We start from the raw sequence: 16,716 nt of genomic DNA, 5'->3' as shown, positions 1-16,716 counted from the left end.
TTGCGCTGTTCTGTGAAGGGAATAGTACACGGCCTTGTACGAGATCTTCAGTTTCTTGGCAATTTCTCGCATGGAATAGCCTTCATTTCTCAGAACAAGAATATACTGACGAGTTTCAGAAGAAAGTGCTTTGTTTCCGGCCATTTTGAGCCTGTAATTGAACCCACAAATGCTGATGCTCCAGACTCAACTAGTCTAAAGAAGGCCAGTTTTATTGCTTCTTTAATCAGCACAACAGTTTTCAGCTGTGCCAACATAATTGCAAAAGGGTTTTCTAATGATCAATTAGCCTTTTAAAATTATAAACTTGGATTAGCTAACACAATGTGCCATTGGAACACAGGAGTGATGGTTGCTGATAATGGGCCTCTGTACGCCTATGTAGATATTCCATAAAAAATCTGCCATTTCCAGCTACAATAGTCATTTACAACATTAACAATGTCTACACTGTATTTCTGATCAATTTGATGTTATTTTAATGGACAAAAAATATGCTTTTCTTTCAAAAACAAGGACATATCTAAGTGACCCCAAACTTTTCAACGGTTGTGTACATTCTTTCTCTCTTTCTCTTTCTCTTTCTCTTTCTCTTTCTCCCTCTCTTTCTCCCTCCCTCTCTCTCTCTCTCTCTCTCTCTCTCTCTCAAGTCCGTTTGACAGTGGGGAGATGAGGCCAATCACCACTGCATCCAGCAGGCAGTCCATCCACAGCAGGAAGGGCTCGGTGTACAGCTGGATCCCTCCCAACACACCCAGCTTCACAGAGAAATACTTCATAGTAAGTGACCCAGTCATAGCCTCGTCCCATACTGTATGTGCTATAGCCAACTCTTCTATCCTTCATTGTAATGCTATTGTATGCTATGACAATGAATGATAGAAGAGTTGACCACTTTGGAAATAATAACTGTATTTAATGCTTTCATGTGTTATCCTCTGGGATTGGGACTGTACAGGTGTTGGATCTTAATTTTACCCCTTTCGTCACAAGAGGAAAATAATACTCCAGCAGGAGGATTTGAATAGCTGAACAAATATTTAGAATCGCCACCAGGGGACAGCCGGAAGAGGTGTTTGTATACAATGCAGTACCGTACCTACATTGTACCTTCTGTGGGCTATGTGCAGGCTACAGCGTGTCTTGTGGGATTTCTTATGTGGATTATAATAAATGGACATATCTGTAGGGGCTAGATGTATTTTTAATTGGGGGAAATCTGTTTTTTTTAATCAATTGCTTTAGTATACTGTATGTTGAAGGCAAGCAATAGGCAGAATAAACTATTGTTTTTCTCAGTGCCTGTGTGGTCCAGTGGTTACAGTCACTGAACCTGGCACACATGTGTCAGACACACATATGCCAGAATTGTAATTGGTTCAAATCTGGTCCAATGACTGATGGATGAATATCTATTTTTTAGGCATTCATTCTGCGTGGATACCGGGTTAATTGTGTGTGGTTACAGGGTTAAAATAGAAACAACTCAAAGGTTAACAGTTTAGGTGTTCATTCCGAATTATTAAGGTTAGGGCTATGGTTTGGGGAAGGCTTAAAACAAAATAATAAAAAACGTTTCGCCTATGTATCCATAGTATTCTTAATGCTTGCTAGAATGGTCTAAGCTACGTGCTCCATCTCTGAGCCTCATGAATTGCTGGGCAATATAGTGATCAGCCTGAGCATACGTGAGGCCCACAAGTTAATTTCGTTTATTTAAATTTTTCCTAGAAGTAAAACAAATAGTCTGATAATTTACACAAAGTGTCTCAGCTCAGCGAAATCATCTTTGGATAGGTTCAAATGCATAAACATCTTGACAGCTTTACGAAAGTAAACACTAAAGCCACACAATATAGGCTTTCAATCCACAACAAAGATCAGAACTATATTGACAAGTTATACATAACCTAATTATAAAACGTGGGCGAGCATCCATACTGTAGAAAAGTGTATTGTTCTACATTAGGCCTACCTCTGTCAATCAACAGGTGGCCCAAATCAGCTCATCAACTCAGCCAGGGAAACACAGTAGCCTATTATCGGTTTTCACACCTTTCATTATGTGACAATGGATAGGGTAACGGGTAGCCTCCAGAATATAGCCTTTTGGAATATAATCAAATAACAAGGGGGCTGTTGCAACCAACGATGGCACTAGATTATCGCCAGCTGTTAAACCATCAATATGCGCTAAATTCACACACACAGCTGATCACAATTGCAACCATTATTGGTCACCTCATTACCACTCCCTGAAAGATGATGTCGGTGTTACCCTTAGTCCTGCTTGCAACCAAAGTCTTTCAAGATATGTTTGACTTCTGGTTGGTACTGTAATCTGAATAATTTAGTCCTTTTTTAACAGACTATGGGTGATTTATCTATTTGACAAGCATTCTCTAAAATAGAAATAAAGTATTTCATCGTTTACCATTGCAAATCGACTGTGGCAATTTAGCCAACACTTTGTATGAATGGAAACTGTTGGTGTAGTCTACTGTTATTATTTTATTTGTATCCTATTTATGTTATCGAAAAGTGTCTAGTACGGTCATTTCTTATCGAGATAATGGGTAAAATAACCCTGGACTGTTCATATTTTAAATGTGTGTAACTAAATCAAGTCAATCGAGTTATTTGTGCCGAAAGGGCATGGCCCGGAATCAAACCAACACCGACACAGTAGGCCTACACAGTATGTGCACTCTGGAGGCAGCAGCCCTAACAATTGAACTCAATTTTGACCTTATCATACACTTGACACTTGTATGTCGTAGCCTAGTGAAGACCAATATCTACCTTGTTTTATTAAGCTATAGAAAATGACGGTTGTTGATGTGTATGGCTGCATTTCAGTTTTTTTTTAATTAAATTTTTTTATGTTGCAGTAATAGGACCTAGGCCTAGCGTTTGAGCGATCGAGAGAGAAAATAATTTTGTTAGCAAGCCCTGATCCCAATGACTCGACTGCCCCTGCTTGGAGAGAAAGGGAACTGGTATTTTTCAGAAAGGCCAAATGCAATATTTTATCAAATAATAAATAAATAAAAATGTTGATACTTAGGGGGGGTGGTAATGTAGCTATTTTGATTTTGAATTTTAGGACCCCTGTAGGTATAAAAAGATGTACAAAAATTATTTGATAAAATATTGAATTTGTCCTTTACTGCTATAGGCCCATAGAAATGCATTGAATAACACATTCATAAATAGCAAAACAAACAGTCAAAAAATAGGAATATGGTTTTGAAGAGTCTGTTCTATATCTATAAGAAAGCTCAAGTAATATATAAAAACATTTGGGACACATTTAACTCCTTTTTTTGTTGACGCAAAACTACTTCCATACTTCCATTCATTTTTTAAACCAGTACTAGGTTACCTTCAGAGAAGTCCTGTGATTCTTGTGAAAAACGGAGAACACCATCGTGTTTGTGAGAGTCTTCCCTTTTCCTAGGCCTATAGGCTATAAAACATTTATAGCCATACATTATTTAATGCAAAGCAGTCAACATACACATTGTTTCATATTCTTTAGTAATAGACTCATAAACACAATCACACAATGGGTACAGCTTGGTTCACAGCATCACCAGGAAACTCGAAGTATTGTAGCCTCATGCGGAAGTTGGCACATCGGCTGTACCGACTTCAGACGAGTCCCCATCGTGTTAGTGAGAGTCTTATTTTTCCATAGAGTGGTCAAATTAGTTTGTAGGCCAAACCTTTCAGATGCTTTCGTGAGAAGACAGATTTTTGGGGATTTCTCCTAGTCTGACAAACAGCGCTGTAGCTCTGCCACTTTCCACCGCAGATGCGGAAGGTGGACATAGGCAGGTGTGGTGCATTGAGACGCAGCTATCTCTAGCTTAAACAGACGAATTTTGATGGGGATTTTTTCATTATGTTACTTAGATTGCGTCAATATACTTTTTTTTAACACTATTATTAGGAAATAATTCCTTACAGGCAACTTCAGTTAGTGCAAATGGAGGAGACTGAAAAGAGAACACATGCTTAAAGTATTTTGCTTCCTCTTTCAAAATATATTTTAGTGAATCGTGGATGACTTTGTCATTTGTAACACGTTTCTGTAAATTCGGGTGCGTCTATCGAATAGTAAGGATTAAGATCTGACATCTGTATAAATTAACTATATGAATTTTTGACCACAAAAAGAATAATACAAAAGTTTGCTATAGCACAAGTGTATGGGACTAGGCTAACCTACCTCTATTAGGCAGTCTCACACACACTACTCTGTATGGTATGCCTGCACACTTCATGGTCCCTATCTGTTAAGTCTTACCAAAGAAAACCCTGTATTTTGTATATTTTAATTAAATTATGGATTCTGATCAACAAGCTGTAAAGGCTATTGTATTAGAGGAAATGTATTCTGTATATGTTGGGCTTAGATGTTTTTCCAAGCATGTCTCCCATGTAGCTGTGCAATCCAGGAATCTGGAATGTGTCTCCAGTCCAGATGCCAGGCCTGGACGTATGGATGCAATACTTTTCACACCAAAAGACTTATGTTTTTCATGCTGTCTCTCTCCTTATCCTCCCTCTCCCTTTATACTCTTGAAAAAGGGTGCAACTTTGCACCATGAGGGTTATTTGTCTTATCCTTATGTAACAGTTAGCTTCCGTCCATCTCCTTGCCCCATCCTGGACCCTCTGAACACAATTTTTTATTTTTTTATTTCACCTTTATTTAACCAGGTATGCAAGTTGAGAACAAGTTCTCATTTACAATTGTGACCTGGCCAAGATAAAGCAAAGCAGTTTGACACATACAACAACACAGTTACACATGGAGTAAAACAAACATACAGTCAATAATACAGTAGAAAAATAAATCAATATACAATGTGAGTAAATGAGGTGAGATAAGGGAGGTAAAGGCAAAAAAGGCCATGGTGGCGAAGTACATACAATATAGCAAGTAAAACACTGGAATGGTAGATTTGCAGTGGAAGAAAGTGCAAAGTAGAAATATAAATAATGGGGTGCAAAGGAGCAAAATAAATAACTAAATAAATAAATACAGTAGGGGAAGAGGTAGTTGTTTGGGCTAAAAGATAGATGGGCTATGTACAGGTGCAGTGATCTGTGAGCTGATCTGACAGCTGGTGCTTAAAGCTAGTGAGGGAGATAAGTGTTTCCAGTTTCAGAGATTTTTGTAGTTCGTTCCAGTCATTGGCAGCAGAGAACTGGAAGGAGAGGCGGCCGAAGGAGGAATTGGCTTTGGGGGTGACCAGTGAGATATACCTGCTGGAGCGCATGCTACAGGTGGGTGCTGCTATGGTGACCAGCGAGCTGAGATAAGGGCGGACTTTACCTAGCAGGGTCTTGTAGATGACCTGGAGCCAGTGGGTTTGGCGACGAGTATGAAGCGAGGGCCAGCCAATGAGAGCGTACAGGTCGCAGTGGTGGGTAGTATATGGGGCTTTGGTGACAAAACAGATGGCACTGTGATAGACTGCATCCAATTTATTGAGTAGGGTATTGGAGGCTATTTTGTAAATGACATCGCCGAAGTCGAGGATCGGTAGGATGGTCAGTTTTATGAGGGTATGTTTGGCAGCATGAGTGAAGGAGGCTTTGTTGCGAAATAGGAAGCCAATTCTAGATTTAACTTTGCATTAGAGATGTTTGATGTGAGTCTGGAAGGAGAGTTTACAGTCTACCTAGACACCTAGGTATTTGTAGTTGTCCACATATTCTAAGTCAGAACCGTCCAGAGTAGTGATGCTGGACGGGCGGGCAGGTGCAGGCAGCGATCGGTTGAAGAGCATGCATTTAGTTTTACTTGTATTTAAGAGCAGTTGGAGGCCACGGAAGGAGAGTTGTATAGCATTGAAGCTCGTCTGGAGGGTTGTTAACACAGTGTCCAAAGAAGGGCCAGAAGTGTACAGAATGGTGTCGTCTGCGTAGAGGTGGATCAGAGACTCACCAGCAGCAAGAGCGACATCATTGATGTATACAGAGAAGAGAGTTGGCCCAAGAATTGAACCCTGTGGCACCCCCATAGAGACTGCCAGCAGTCCGGACAACAGGCCCTCTGATTTGACACACTGAACTCTATCAGAGAAGTAGTTGGTGAACCAGGCGAGGCAATCATTTGAGAAACCAAGACTAATGAGTCTGCCGATGAGGATGTGGTGATTGACAGAGTCGAAAGCCTTGGCCAGGTCAATGAATACGGCTGCACAGTATTGTTTCTTATCGATGGCGGTTAAGATATCGTTTAGGACCTTGAGCGTAGCTGCGGTGCACCCATGACCAGCTCGGAAACCAGATTGCATAGCGGAGAAGGTGCGGTGGGATTCGGAATGGTCGGTAATCTGTTTGTTGACTTGGCTTTTGAAGACCTTAGAAAGATAGATATAGATAGATATAGGTCTGTAGCAGTTTGGGTGTAGAGTGTCTCCCCCTTTGAAGAGGGGGATGACCACAGCTGCTTTCCAATCTTTGGGAATCTCAGACAACACGAAAGAGAGGTTGAACAGGCTAGTAATAGGAGTTGCAAAAATTTCGGCAGATCATTTTAAAAAGAAAGGGTCCAGATTGTCTAGCCCGGCTGATTTGTAGGGGTCCAGATTTTGTAGCTCTTTCAGAACATCAGCTGACTGGATTTGGGAGAAGGAGAAATGGGGAAGGCTTGGGCGAGTTGCTGTGGGGGGTGCAGAGCTGTTGACCGGGGTAGGGGTAGCCAGGTGGAAAGCATGGCCTGCCGTAGAAAAATGCTTATTGAAATTCTCAATTATAGTGGATTTATTGGTGGTGACAGAGTTTCCTATCCTCAGTGCAGTGGGCAGCTGGGAGGAGGTGCTCTTATTCTCCCTGGACTTTACAGTGTCCCAGAACTTTTTTGAGTTTGTGTTGCAGGAAGCAAATTTCTGCTTGAAAAAGCTAGCCTTGGCCTTTGTAACTGCCTGTGTGTAACAGTGTAGGTTCCGTCCCTCTCTTCGCCCCAACCTGGGCTCGAACCAGGGACCCTTGCACACATCAACAACTGACACCCACGAAGCATCGTTACCCATCGTGCCACAAAAGCCGCGGCCCTTGCAACGCAAGGGGAAACCCCACTTCAAGTCTCAGAGCGAGTGACGTCACTGATTGAAAAGCTATTAGCGCGCACCACCGCTAACTAACTAGCCATTTCACATCGGTTACACTCACCCCCCCTTTGACCTCTTCCTTTTCCGCAGAAACCAATGATCCGGGTCAACAACATCAATGTAACAGTGTAGGTTCCGTCCCTCTCTTCGCCCCAACCTGGGCTCGAACCAGGGACCCTTGCACACATCAACAACTGACACCAACGAAGCATCGTTACCCATCGCGCCACAAAAGCCGCGGCCCTTGCAACGCAAGGGGAAACCCTACTTCAAGTCTCAGAGCGAGTGACGTCACTGATTGAAATGCTATTAGCGCGCACCACCGCTAACTAACTAGCCATTTCACATCGGTTACATGTGTATATTGGTTTCTAACTTCCCTGAAAAGTTGCATATCACGGGGGCTGTTCGATACTAATGCAGAACGCCACAGGATGTTTTTGTGTTGGTTAAGGGCAGTCAGGTCTGGAGAGAACCAAGGGCTATATCTGTTCCTGGTTCTACATTTCTTGACTGGGGCATGCTTATTTAAGATGGTGAGGAAGGCATTTAAAAAAAATAACCAGTCATCCTCTACTGACGGGATGAGGTCAATATCCTTCCAGGATACCCGGGCCAGGTTGATTAGAAAGGCCTGCTCGCTGAAGTGTTTCAGGGAGTGTTTGACAGTGATGAGTGAAGGTTGTTTGACAGCTGACCCATTACGGATGCAGGCAATGAGGCAGTGATCGCTGAGATCTTGGTTGAAAACAGCACAGCTATATTTAGAGGGCAAGTTGGTCAGGATGATATCTATGAGGGTGCCCGTGTTTTGATAATTTGTGTGAGATTGAGGGCATAAAGCTGAGATTATAGGATGGCTGGGGTGTCCCAGTTTAGGTCACCTAGCAGCACGAGCTCTGAAGATAGATGGGGGGCAATCAGTTCACATATGGTGTCCAGAGCACAGCTGGGGGCAGAGGGTGGTCTATAGCAGGCGGCAACGGTGAGAGACTTGTTTTTAAAGAGGTGGATTTTTAAAAGGAGAAGTTCAAATTGTTTGGGTACAGACCTGGATAGTAGAACAGAACTCTGCAGGATATCTCTGCAGTAGATTGCAACACCGCCCCCTTTGGCCATTCTATCTTTTCTGAAAATGTTGTAGTTAGGGATGGAGATTTCAGAGTTTTTGGTGGTCTTCCTAAGCCAGGATTCAGACACGGCTAGGACATCCGTGTTGGCAGAGTGTGCTAAAGCAGTGAATAAAACAAACTTAGGGAGGAGCCTTCTAATGTTAACATGCATGAAACCAAGGCTATTACGGTTACAGAAGTCATCAAAAGAGAGCGCCTGGGGAATAGGAGTGGAGCTAGGCACTGCAGGGCCTGGATTCACCTCTACATCGCCAGAGGAACAGAGGAGGAGTAGGATAAGGGTACGGCTAAAAGCTATGAGAATTGGTCGTCTAGGACGTCCGGAACAGAGAGTAAAAGGAGCATTTTTCTGGGGGCGATAAAATAGCTTCAAGGTATAATGTACAGACAAAGGTATGGTAGGATGTGAATACAGTGGAGGTAAACCTAGGCATTGAGTGATGATGAGAGAGATATTGTCTCTAGAAACATCATTGAAACCAGGTGATGTCATCGCATGTGTGGGTGGTGATGCTGAAAAGGCTCTACAGTGAAATAAGCCAATAAACACTAACCAGAACAGCAATGGACAAGGCATAGGAGAGGCATGCTTAGCCGAGTGATCATAAGGGTCCAGTGAGTAGTGAGGTTGATTGGGGTCACGGCGATTCAGACAGCTAGCCGGGCCATGGGTAGCAAGCTGGCAGAAGATGGTCTGTTTTTAGCCACCTCGTGAGTTTCCGTCGGTAGATTAGTGGGGTTCCGTGTGGTAGAGGGGACCAATCCAATTGGCAAAATAGTTATAGTGGATTGTCCGAAAGACCTATTCAGATTGCAGCCGATAAGACAGCTAACGATTAGCGGGCCGCAGATGGGCGTTCAGGTTACGTCGCGACGGAGGGGCCAGTTGGATAACTCCCTCGGGCAGATAACGTCGGTAGTCCAGTCGTGAAAGCCCGGTGGGGCTCCGCATCGGCAGTAAAACGGGTCCGAATTGGTGATTGTAGCCCAGGAGTGGCTGATGGAACTCTTCAGCTGGCTAGCTCCGGAATAATTGATGTTTGCTCCGGGACCGACGTTAGCCAATAGTCACTTGGATAGCAGCTAGCTAGCTGCAATATCCAGGTGTAAATGTCCAGAGCTTGCGGTAGAAATCCGGGGATATGGAGAGAAAATAGGTGAACTGGTGAACTGGCTAACTTCTGGCTAGCTTCTGTTGTGGATTTCAGATTTGAGGTGAATAATACGTTTTTTTTAAAACAATTGGTGAGGCGGATTGCAGGAGAGTGTTATGAAGTTGAGTTTTTAGGGAAAAATATATATAAAAAGATATGCGAAGAAAATATGTAAATATATATATACACGGGACACGACAAGACGAGGACAAAGGACGTCTGACTGCTATGCCATCTTGGATGGAAGAATATAGAATAATTGACAAATGTCACAAAGGAAGCATCGTAACCTGTCATTTCACAAAAGCCGCAGCTCTGGCAAAGCTAGAAAAACAACTGCTTCTAGGTTTCAGAGTGGGTGACGTCATCGATTGAAAGTTACTAGCGTGCACCACTAACAACCTAGCCGTTTCACATTGGCTACACATATAGGGGACTGCTTTCTGGTGCTATTTTCCATAGAGATCCTAATAATTATATGGGTTTTTCCAAGAACTACCCTTCAAATAGATCTCTAAAGAACCATTTTGAAACATGGCTTATATATCTGTGGTCTTCTATCTAGTCCATGGTACGACAGCTCCAGCACGACCCAGAGGGCTCCTTCTCCCTGGTGTCACGGGAGTCTCGAGGGGTGTCTCTACTCAGCTTCCTTGCTGACACCTCCCAGGCCCTCAACCCCACCCCCACAAACAGCCAAGGGGGCAGCCAGACCCAAATCAGCCTGACAGAGGACCTAGTCTCAGAGAGCAGCCCACGAGAAGAGAGGACATCGAGGGGACTTCCAGGGACTTCTGAGACAGGGGACGAGTGGCCCCCGACCGACCCGGACACGGGCTTCTCCTCTCCCTCAACACCCGGGGAGACGAAGCGGGGGCCCCTGCTAGCCCAGCAGCAGTGGTACAGCACTCCAGACATCCTCAGGCAGAATGGAGGAGGCCCCAGCCCCAGTTCTAGCCCAAGTCCTGGTAGAGAGACAGACACTGAGACTGTTCCAATAAGGAGCAGCAAAGGGGAGCCAGGTGTGGAGGTGGAGGTGAGGCTGGGGTACGAGGACATTGAGGAGCAGGAGAAGGAGGCTCTAGCCAGGCCGGTGGTGACCAGCAACCAGCACAAGGCTCAGGCTCTGAGGATCAGTGCTCTGTTAGGGGAGCTGGAGTCGGCTCTACAGGGCCAGGAGTGCAAAGAGAGAGAGCTGAGGACACTAGACAACCAGATCCTGCACCTCAACACCATCTTAAAAGTGAGTGCTTAGAGAATGCATTGACACATGCTGTAACCTTTTGAACCCCTTTAACCCTTGGAACCCGTTTCCCCCAACTTTCACTCTCCTAACAGATATTGTTTATGATATTCTAATCCCTGTGAAAAAGCACTTACAATAGAATGTATGGACAGAATGTTGAAGCCATTTACTGTAACACACTATCCCCTCCTAAAACAAAGTGCTGAATGAATTTAAATTGGAAATAATCTGAGTTCACAGCAACTGAAAGAGTTGTTTAATAGCGGAAGGTGTGTGTGTTTGTGTCTGTGTTCATGCAATCATGCATGTGTATGTGCTCATGCGTGCCTGTGTGTCTGCACATGTATGTGTTACCCTCTCAGAATAACCTTTCCTTGCTGAAGAGCTCCTCTGCCAAAACACTGGCTGTGGAAGAGAAGGAGGTGCTGGAGAGTTTTGACTTCCTCTCCACAGACTTCAATGCTGATGAAGACATCTCCTGTATGGGCAGTGTGCGCCTCAAAGACACAGGGTGGGTTGTGAAGAGTCTTCATGAACATACTCCCATTCAGCCATAGACGAGACTGTAGACAGTGATGTAGTTGAGGGTATATGCAGGTATACGCCGTATAGCCTAACCCCTCTGAATCATAGAGGTGCGGGGGGCTGCCTTAATTGACATCCATGTCTTCGGCACCCAGGGAACAGTGGGTTAATTGCCTTGCTCAGGGGCAGAGCAACAGATTTTTACCTTGTCAGCTCAGGATTGGATCCAGCAACCTTCTGGTTACTGGCCCAACGCTCTAACCACTAGGCTACCTGCTGCCCCGAAGAGGGGAGATCTAAGGATGTAACAAATATCATGGGTTGTTAATATTACTATAATGCCTTGGGCTGCTAGACAATGATAGAGGGAAAGGCTTTCCCAGAAACCTTCTCAATTAAATGTTTACTATCTACAAAGTAACCTATGCCTACCTGGCAGAATGATATCATGGTTATTTGCATAAACCCAGTGGCCATTTGTTTCGCAAACTCCATCTCATGTGCTACAGAAACACTGCTAACCAAATAACCGTGCTAGGTGCCTGTGCACTTGAATGAAAGGGTAACTACACACATTTTTTTAAATAATCTTAGATTGTTCCCAGACCTCAAAAGTGGTCTACTGGTTTGGTTTAAGCATTGTTATGCATTTTGTTGTTTTTTTATTTAAAAAAAGTGTGAGTATTAGAACAAAAACCTGAAAAAAAAGGGAAAATTCTGAAACCTGTGAATTCTGCCTCAGTTGAAAGCCTCATTTATCTTTGTCAATAGTAGGCCTGCTATTAGTCTACTTTTACAGTACATATTGGGTTGGTCTGACTGTGAACGGCCAATATAGGTTATTCACACAGGGCGCCTTTCCTTAGCTGGGCAGGATATTTGGTACATTTTTGGCAAATTAGAATATACCTACTTCTCTAGGCACCACTACAGCACTGACTGTAGATAAGACTAGCAGAGTAGCTACATGGATAAAGCTCCAACCCGCCCCCTTGTGGATGGGTAGCGCTATTGCATATGGGATAGACCTAAACAAATATTGGAAATATATCATGACAGAGAGTAGCATAAATCCACAATCCCCATTTCAATCATACACATTTGTGAAATGTGATTTTAATACTATCACATTATAATAACATGGATTAATGTGTAGTCTGTGGATCACCCAACCTGAGATAATTAAGTACAGTAGGCCCACACTGTAGTATTTGAACCTACTGTAGCCCCTACTGTATTTCACTATGTCTCTTTCATCCAATATTTTCATGTCTCTTTCATCCAATAGAATCAGCTCATTCCAAGAAAGCACGCTGAGGAGCCTGGGGCTTTTCTATCAGGAAAGCCAATCACGAGACAAGCTAGATGTTGCCACGCTAACCACTGGGAACTATAGTCTGGACCATGCTCTGGAAACACACCTGGGCATCTGCACTCTACTGCTGGAGGTATGGGGCCTGTCCAATACTGTCAAACACAAGATGGCCATTTTGGTTGTTAATAGTCTGTGTTTAGTAGTCTGTATTTGTCCTTTCTCCTTAAGTGTGAGATCATGTACTTTTCACCGCAAATGTACAAGCATTGGATTGGTGTAAGCATGGTCCAGCAGTCATTTCCTTTTAAATCCAATGGGTAAGTGAACAAGTGCACTCTTCAGGGGAAAGGACAGAGAATTGGGACACAGAGAATAGTTTTAATTTAAAAACAAAGTAAATAGTAATAGAAGTAGTTATAACTGTGTAACTATGCAGCCTAAAATTGAAAGTGTGTAACCAGTGGCCCTAATTTACAGGCAATGAGGAGTTCAGAGTCAGCGGTAGTTCACAGGGACATTTTGGAAGAGATGTCACTCCAAGCAGAGGTACTTGAAAAAGTGAGCAGGTTGATGCTGGAGACGGCAGACATGCTCTCTGTCAATGACAGTAAGTAGCCATCTTTTCTCTCTTAAATGCTTTGTTTTAGAGACTGGTTCAACTATAAAAAAATGTTTGGGGAAAATGACAAAAATAGCTTTCTTTGTGTCAGAGTTTGGGTTAGTAGCCAACAGAGCTGCTTCTGGACCATACATATGGCGAGGGTTCGAAAGCCTTGGCAGTACCTTCAGTACAGGGGTGGCAGGTAGCCTAGTGGTTAGAGTGTTGGGCCAGTAACCAAAAAGTTACTGGATCGAATCCCCGAGCTGACAAGGTAAAAATCTGTCGTTCTGCCCCTGAACAAGGCAGTTAACCCACTGTTCGCCGGTAGGCCGTCATTGTAAATAAGAATTTGTCTATCCCCTTCTTTCTTAATACACAACTTTTTAACGTTGATTTTCTTTTGTTTTTTATCCTCTTATGTTTGTTGTGTAGTAAATATTTCAGTTTTTATTTTCATTGTTTTTATTATTGTTTTCCTGTGTCTGAAATGTGCTGTATAAATAAAGCTTGATTTGATTTGATTTCTGTCTCTCTGTCTCCTGTCCCACTGTAATTGTTTTAAATAAAATGTATGACAGGGAAGAGAAGCTTCATTTCCCTTTAAAAAAGAAGCTTTGCATATGACTAATTAACTTATTATCCTAGATACTGGATATAAATTGTCATGGTTGCATAGACAGAATTACACAACTCTGTCAATAGTGGTCAGTGTGAGGCCTCTGATCTGATTTAACATATCAATAAATGTACAGGTGTACACTCTAAATTTGATGACTCTGTTGTCGCAGACAGGAAATGCAAACTTGTAGTGTATGCAAGATTTAAAAAGACTTCTAAAGTTTGATTTGCCCACCCCAAAAAATAGACCAACCCCTAAAAAATGTGTTTTAAATTATTATCCATATAATAATTCACATTTCCTGTTGCTGCAGGATTATTTTCTTGCTGGTCAAATTAACTTAGTACATCTGTATAACTCATCCTCTGATCTTCCCTAGTTCTCCCAAAGGCCCAGAGACAGAGGGAGTTGCTGGTGTTTTGGGAGGAGTGTACAAGCACTAATTCGCCCCTCTGCTGCCCCACTGACACATTTGTCCAGACCCTGAGGAAACGCTACATCCACAAGGTCAAAGCCAAGCAGCCCGGCCAACCAGACGCAGGTCAGCACCGTAGCACAACAGCTAACTCAATGGAAACAATAAGAGGGTATGGGTTCAGTATAGGCCCTCTGTTCTTGAGGTTTTCTGGCCTGGTTGCTAGTCTTTTACTACTTTGGCCACCTAATTGTTGTCTTGGCAGGTCAAGGCGTATATAGTGTCATTGAATGCAGAAGCAGGTACTCAGGTTAAAAGTGATATGTTCCAGTATTAGTCACAATATCAAATCTGTTGACTGACGCAAACTGTCCCAAATGGCAGCTGTCATCCTTTCCCTCCAACTGCTCCTTTCGGTTTCGTTAAAACAGCTATGCCTAAGGTAGATAGAGGGGTTGTTCCATGAAAAGAATGCCAACAGAGCCTGTCAAATTAATGTGTTGTGTTAGAGGTTTCATGGTGCTTGTATCTAAACCAAAGCAAATCATTTTTAAATTGTATACATATCAGTTGGGGTTTCTATAAGCTTCAATATTAGGTCATAAACCTAGCATGAATGTGCATCCTTGTAGCTGTGTGGACTAATACAGTGAGGGAAAAAAGTATTTGATCCCCTGCTGATTTTGTACGTTTGCCCACTGACAAATAAATGATCAGTCTATAATTTTAATGGTAGATTTATTTGAACAATGAGAGACAGAATAACAACAAAAAAATCCAGAAAAACGCATGTCAAAAATGTTCTAAATTGATTTGCATTTTAATGAGGGAAATAAGTATTTGACCCCTCTGCAAAACATGACTTAGTACTTGGTGGCAAAACCCTTGTTGGCAATCACAGAGGTCAGACATTTCTTGTAGTTGGCCACCAGGTTTGCACACATCTCAGGAGGGATTTTGTCCCACTCCTCTTTGCAGATCTTCTCCAAGTCAATAAGGTTTCGAGGCTGACGTTTGGCAACTCGAACCTTCAGCTCCCTCCACAGATTTTCTATGGGATTAAGGTCTGGAGACTGGCTAGGCCACTCCAGGACCTTAATGTGCTTCTTTTTGAGCCACTCCTTTGTTGACTTGGCCGTGTGTTTTGGGTCATTGTCATGCTGGAATACCCATCCACGACCCATTTTCAATGCCCTGGCTGAGGGAAGGAGGTTCTCACCCAAGATTTGACGGTACATGGCCCCGTCCATCGTCCCTTTGATGCAGTGAAGTTGTCCTGTCCCCTTAGCAGAAAAACACCCCCAAAGCATAATGTTTCCACCTCCATGTTTGACAGTGGGGATGGTGTTCTTGGGGTCATATGCAGCATTACTCCTCCTCCAAACACGGTGAGTTGAGTTGACGCCAAAGAGCTCCATTTTGGTCTCATCTGACCACAACACTTTCACCCAGTTGTCCTCTGAATCATTCAGATGTTCATTGGCAAACTTCAGACGGGCATGTATATGTGCTTTCTTGAGCAGGGGGACCTTGCGGGCGCTGCAGGAGTTCAGTCCTTCACGGCGTAGTGTGTTACCAATTGTTTTCTTGGTGACTATGGTCCCAGCTGCCTTAAGATCATTGCCAAGATCCTCATGTGTAGTTCTGGGCTGATTGCTCACCGTTCTCATGATCATTAACTCCACGAGGTGAGATCTTGCCTGGAGCCCCAGGCCGAGGGAGATTGACAGTTCTTTTGTGTTTCTTCCATTTGCGAATAATTGCACCAACTGTTGTCACCTTCTCACCAAGCTGCTTGGCGATGGTCTTGTAGCCCATTCCAGCCTTTTGTAGGTCTACAATCTTGTCCCTGAAATCCTTGGAGAGCTCTTTGGTCTTGGCCATGGTGGAGAGTTTGGAATCTGATTGATTGCTTCTGTGGACAGGTGTCTTTTATGCAGGTAACAAGCTGCGGTTAGGAGCACTCCCTTTAAGAGTGTGCTCCTAATCTCAGCTCGTTACCTGTATAAAAGACACCTGGGAGCCAGAAATATTTCTGATTGAGAGGGGGTCAAATACTTATTTCCCTCATTAAAATGCAAATCAATTTATAACATTTTTGACATGTGTTTTTCTGGATTATTTTGTTGTTATTCTGTCTCTCACTGTTCAAATAAACCTACCATTAAAATTATAGACTGATCATTTCTTTGTCAGTGGGCAAATCTACAAAATCAGCAGGGGATCAAATACTTTTTTCCCTCACTGTATAGTCAAAATTGGGTAAGTTGAGCCAATGGCAAGTTGAGCAAATTGAAGCAAGGCATTATCACTGGGATATGAGGTAACAACAGGGCCTGGCCTATGTTAAACGTGTAAAAAAAAGTACAAAGTGTTTGTTACGGTAGGTGTTAAGCCTGTGTTAAAAGATGCTTATAACGTTATTAAAAGACAAACAGCGATTGTGATTGTGTTGAATTGTGTTTTGGAACTAAAGATAGGCATTGTTTTTAAAAAAGTAGTTGTAATATTTCCTTCAGTACAGAAATTTGATCGGCAGTTTAACCACTTTTTTATAGACAAGCTATGTTTTCAAAAC

General features: G+C 43.0%; 1 protein-coding gene across 3 annotated transcripts in view; it reads left to right on the top strand.

Annotated features, from left to right (window-relative positions):
• Positions 1–16,716, top strand: part of ripor3 (RIPOR family member 3) — a 79,809-nt gene that overhangs the window by 55,155 nt on the left and 7,938 nt on the right. For 2 of the 3 annotated variants that reach the window (XM_014131628.3, XM_014131629.3), the window contains exons 12-17: positions 651–780; positions 9,983–10,660; positions 11,026–11,174; positions 12,477–12,636; positions 12,981–13,110; positions 14,103–14,264. In XM_014131628.3, coding sequence (XP_013987103.1) covers positions 651–780; positions 9,983–10,660; positions 11,026–11,174; positions 12,477–12,636; positions 12,981–13,110; positions 14,103–14,264 — 1,409 coding nt within the window. The remainder of the gene's footprint in view (positions 1–650; positions 781–9,982; positions 10,661–11,025; positions 11,175–12,476; positions 12,637–12,980; positions 13,111–14,102; positions 14,265–16,716) is intronic. The other variant, XM_014131631.3, reaches the window with a different exon arrangement.

Source organism: Salmo salar, chromosome 12 (genome assembly GCF_965601325.2).
Source record: "Salmo salar chromosome 12, fSalSal1, whole genome shotgun sequence".
NCBI lineage: Eukaryota > Metazoa > Chordata > Actinopteri > Salmoniformes > Salmonidae > Salmo > Salmo salar.
Note: the sequence above shows the minus strand (reverse complement) of the source record. Positions and strands in the feature narration are given on the sequence as shown.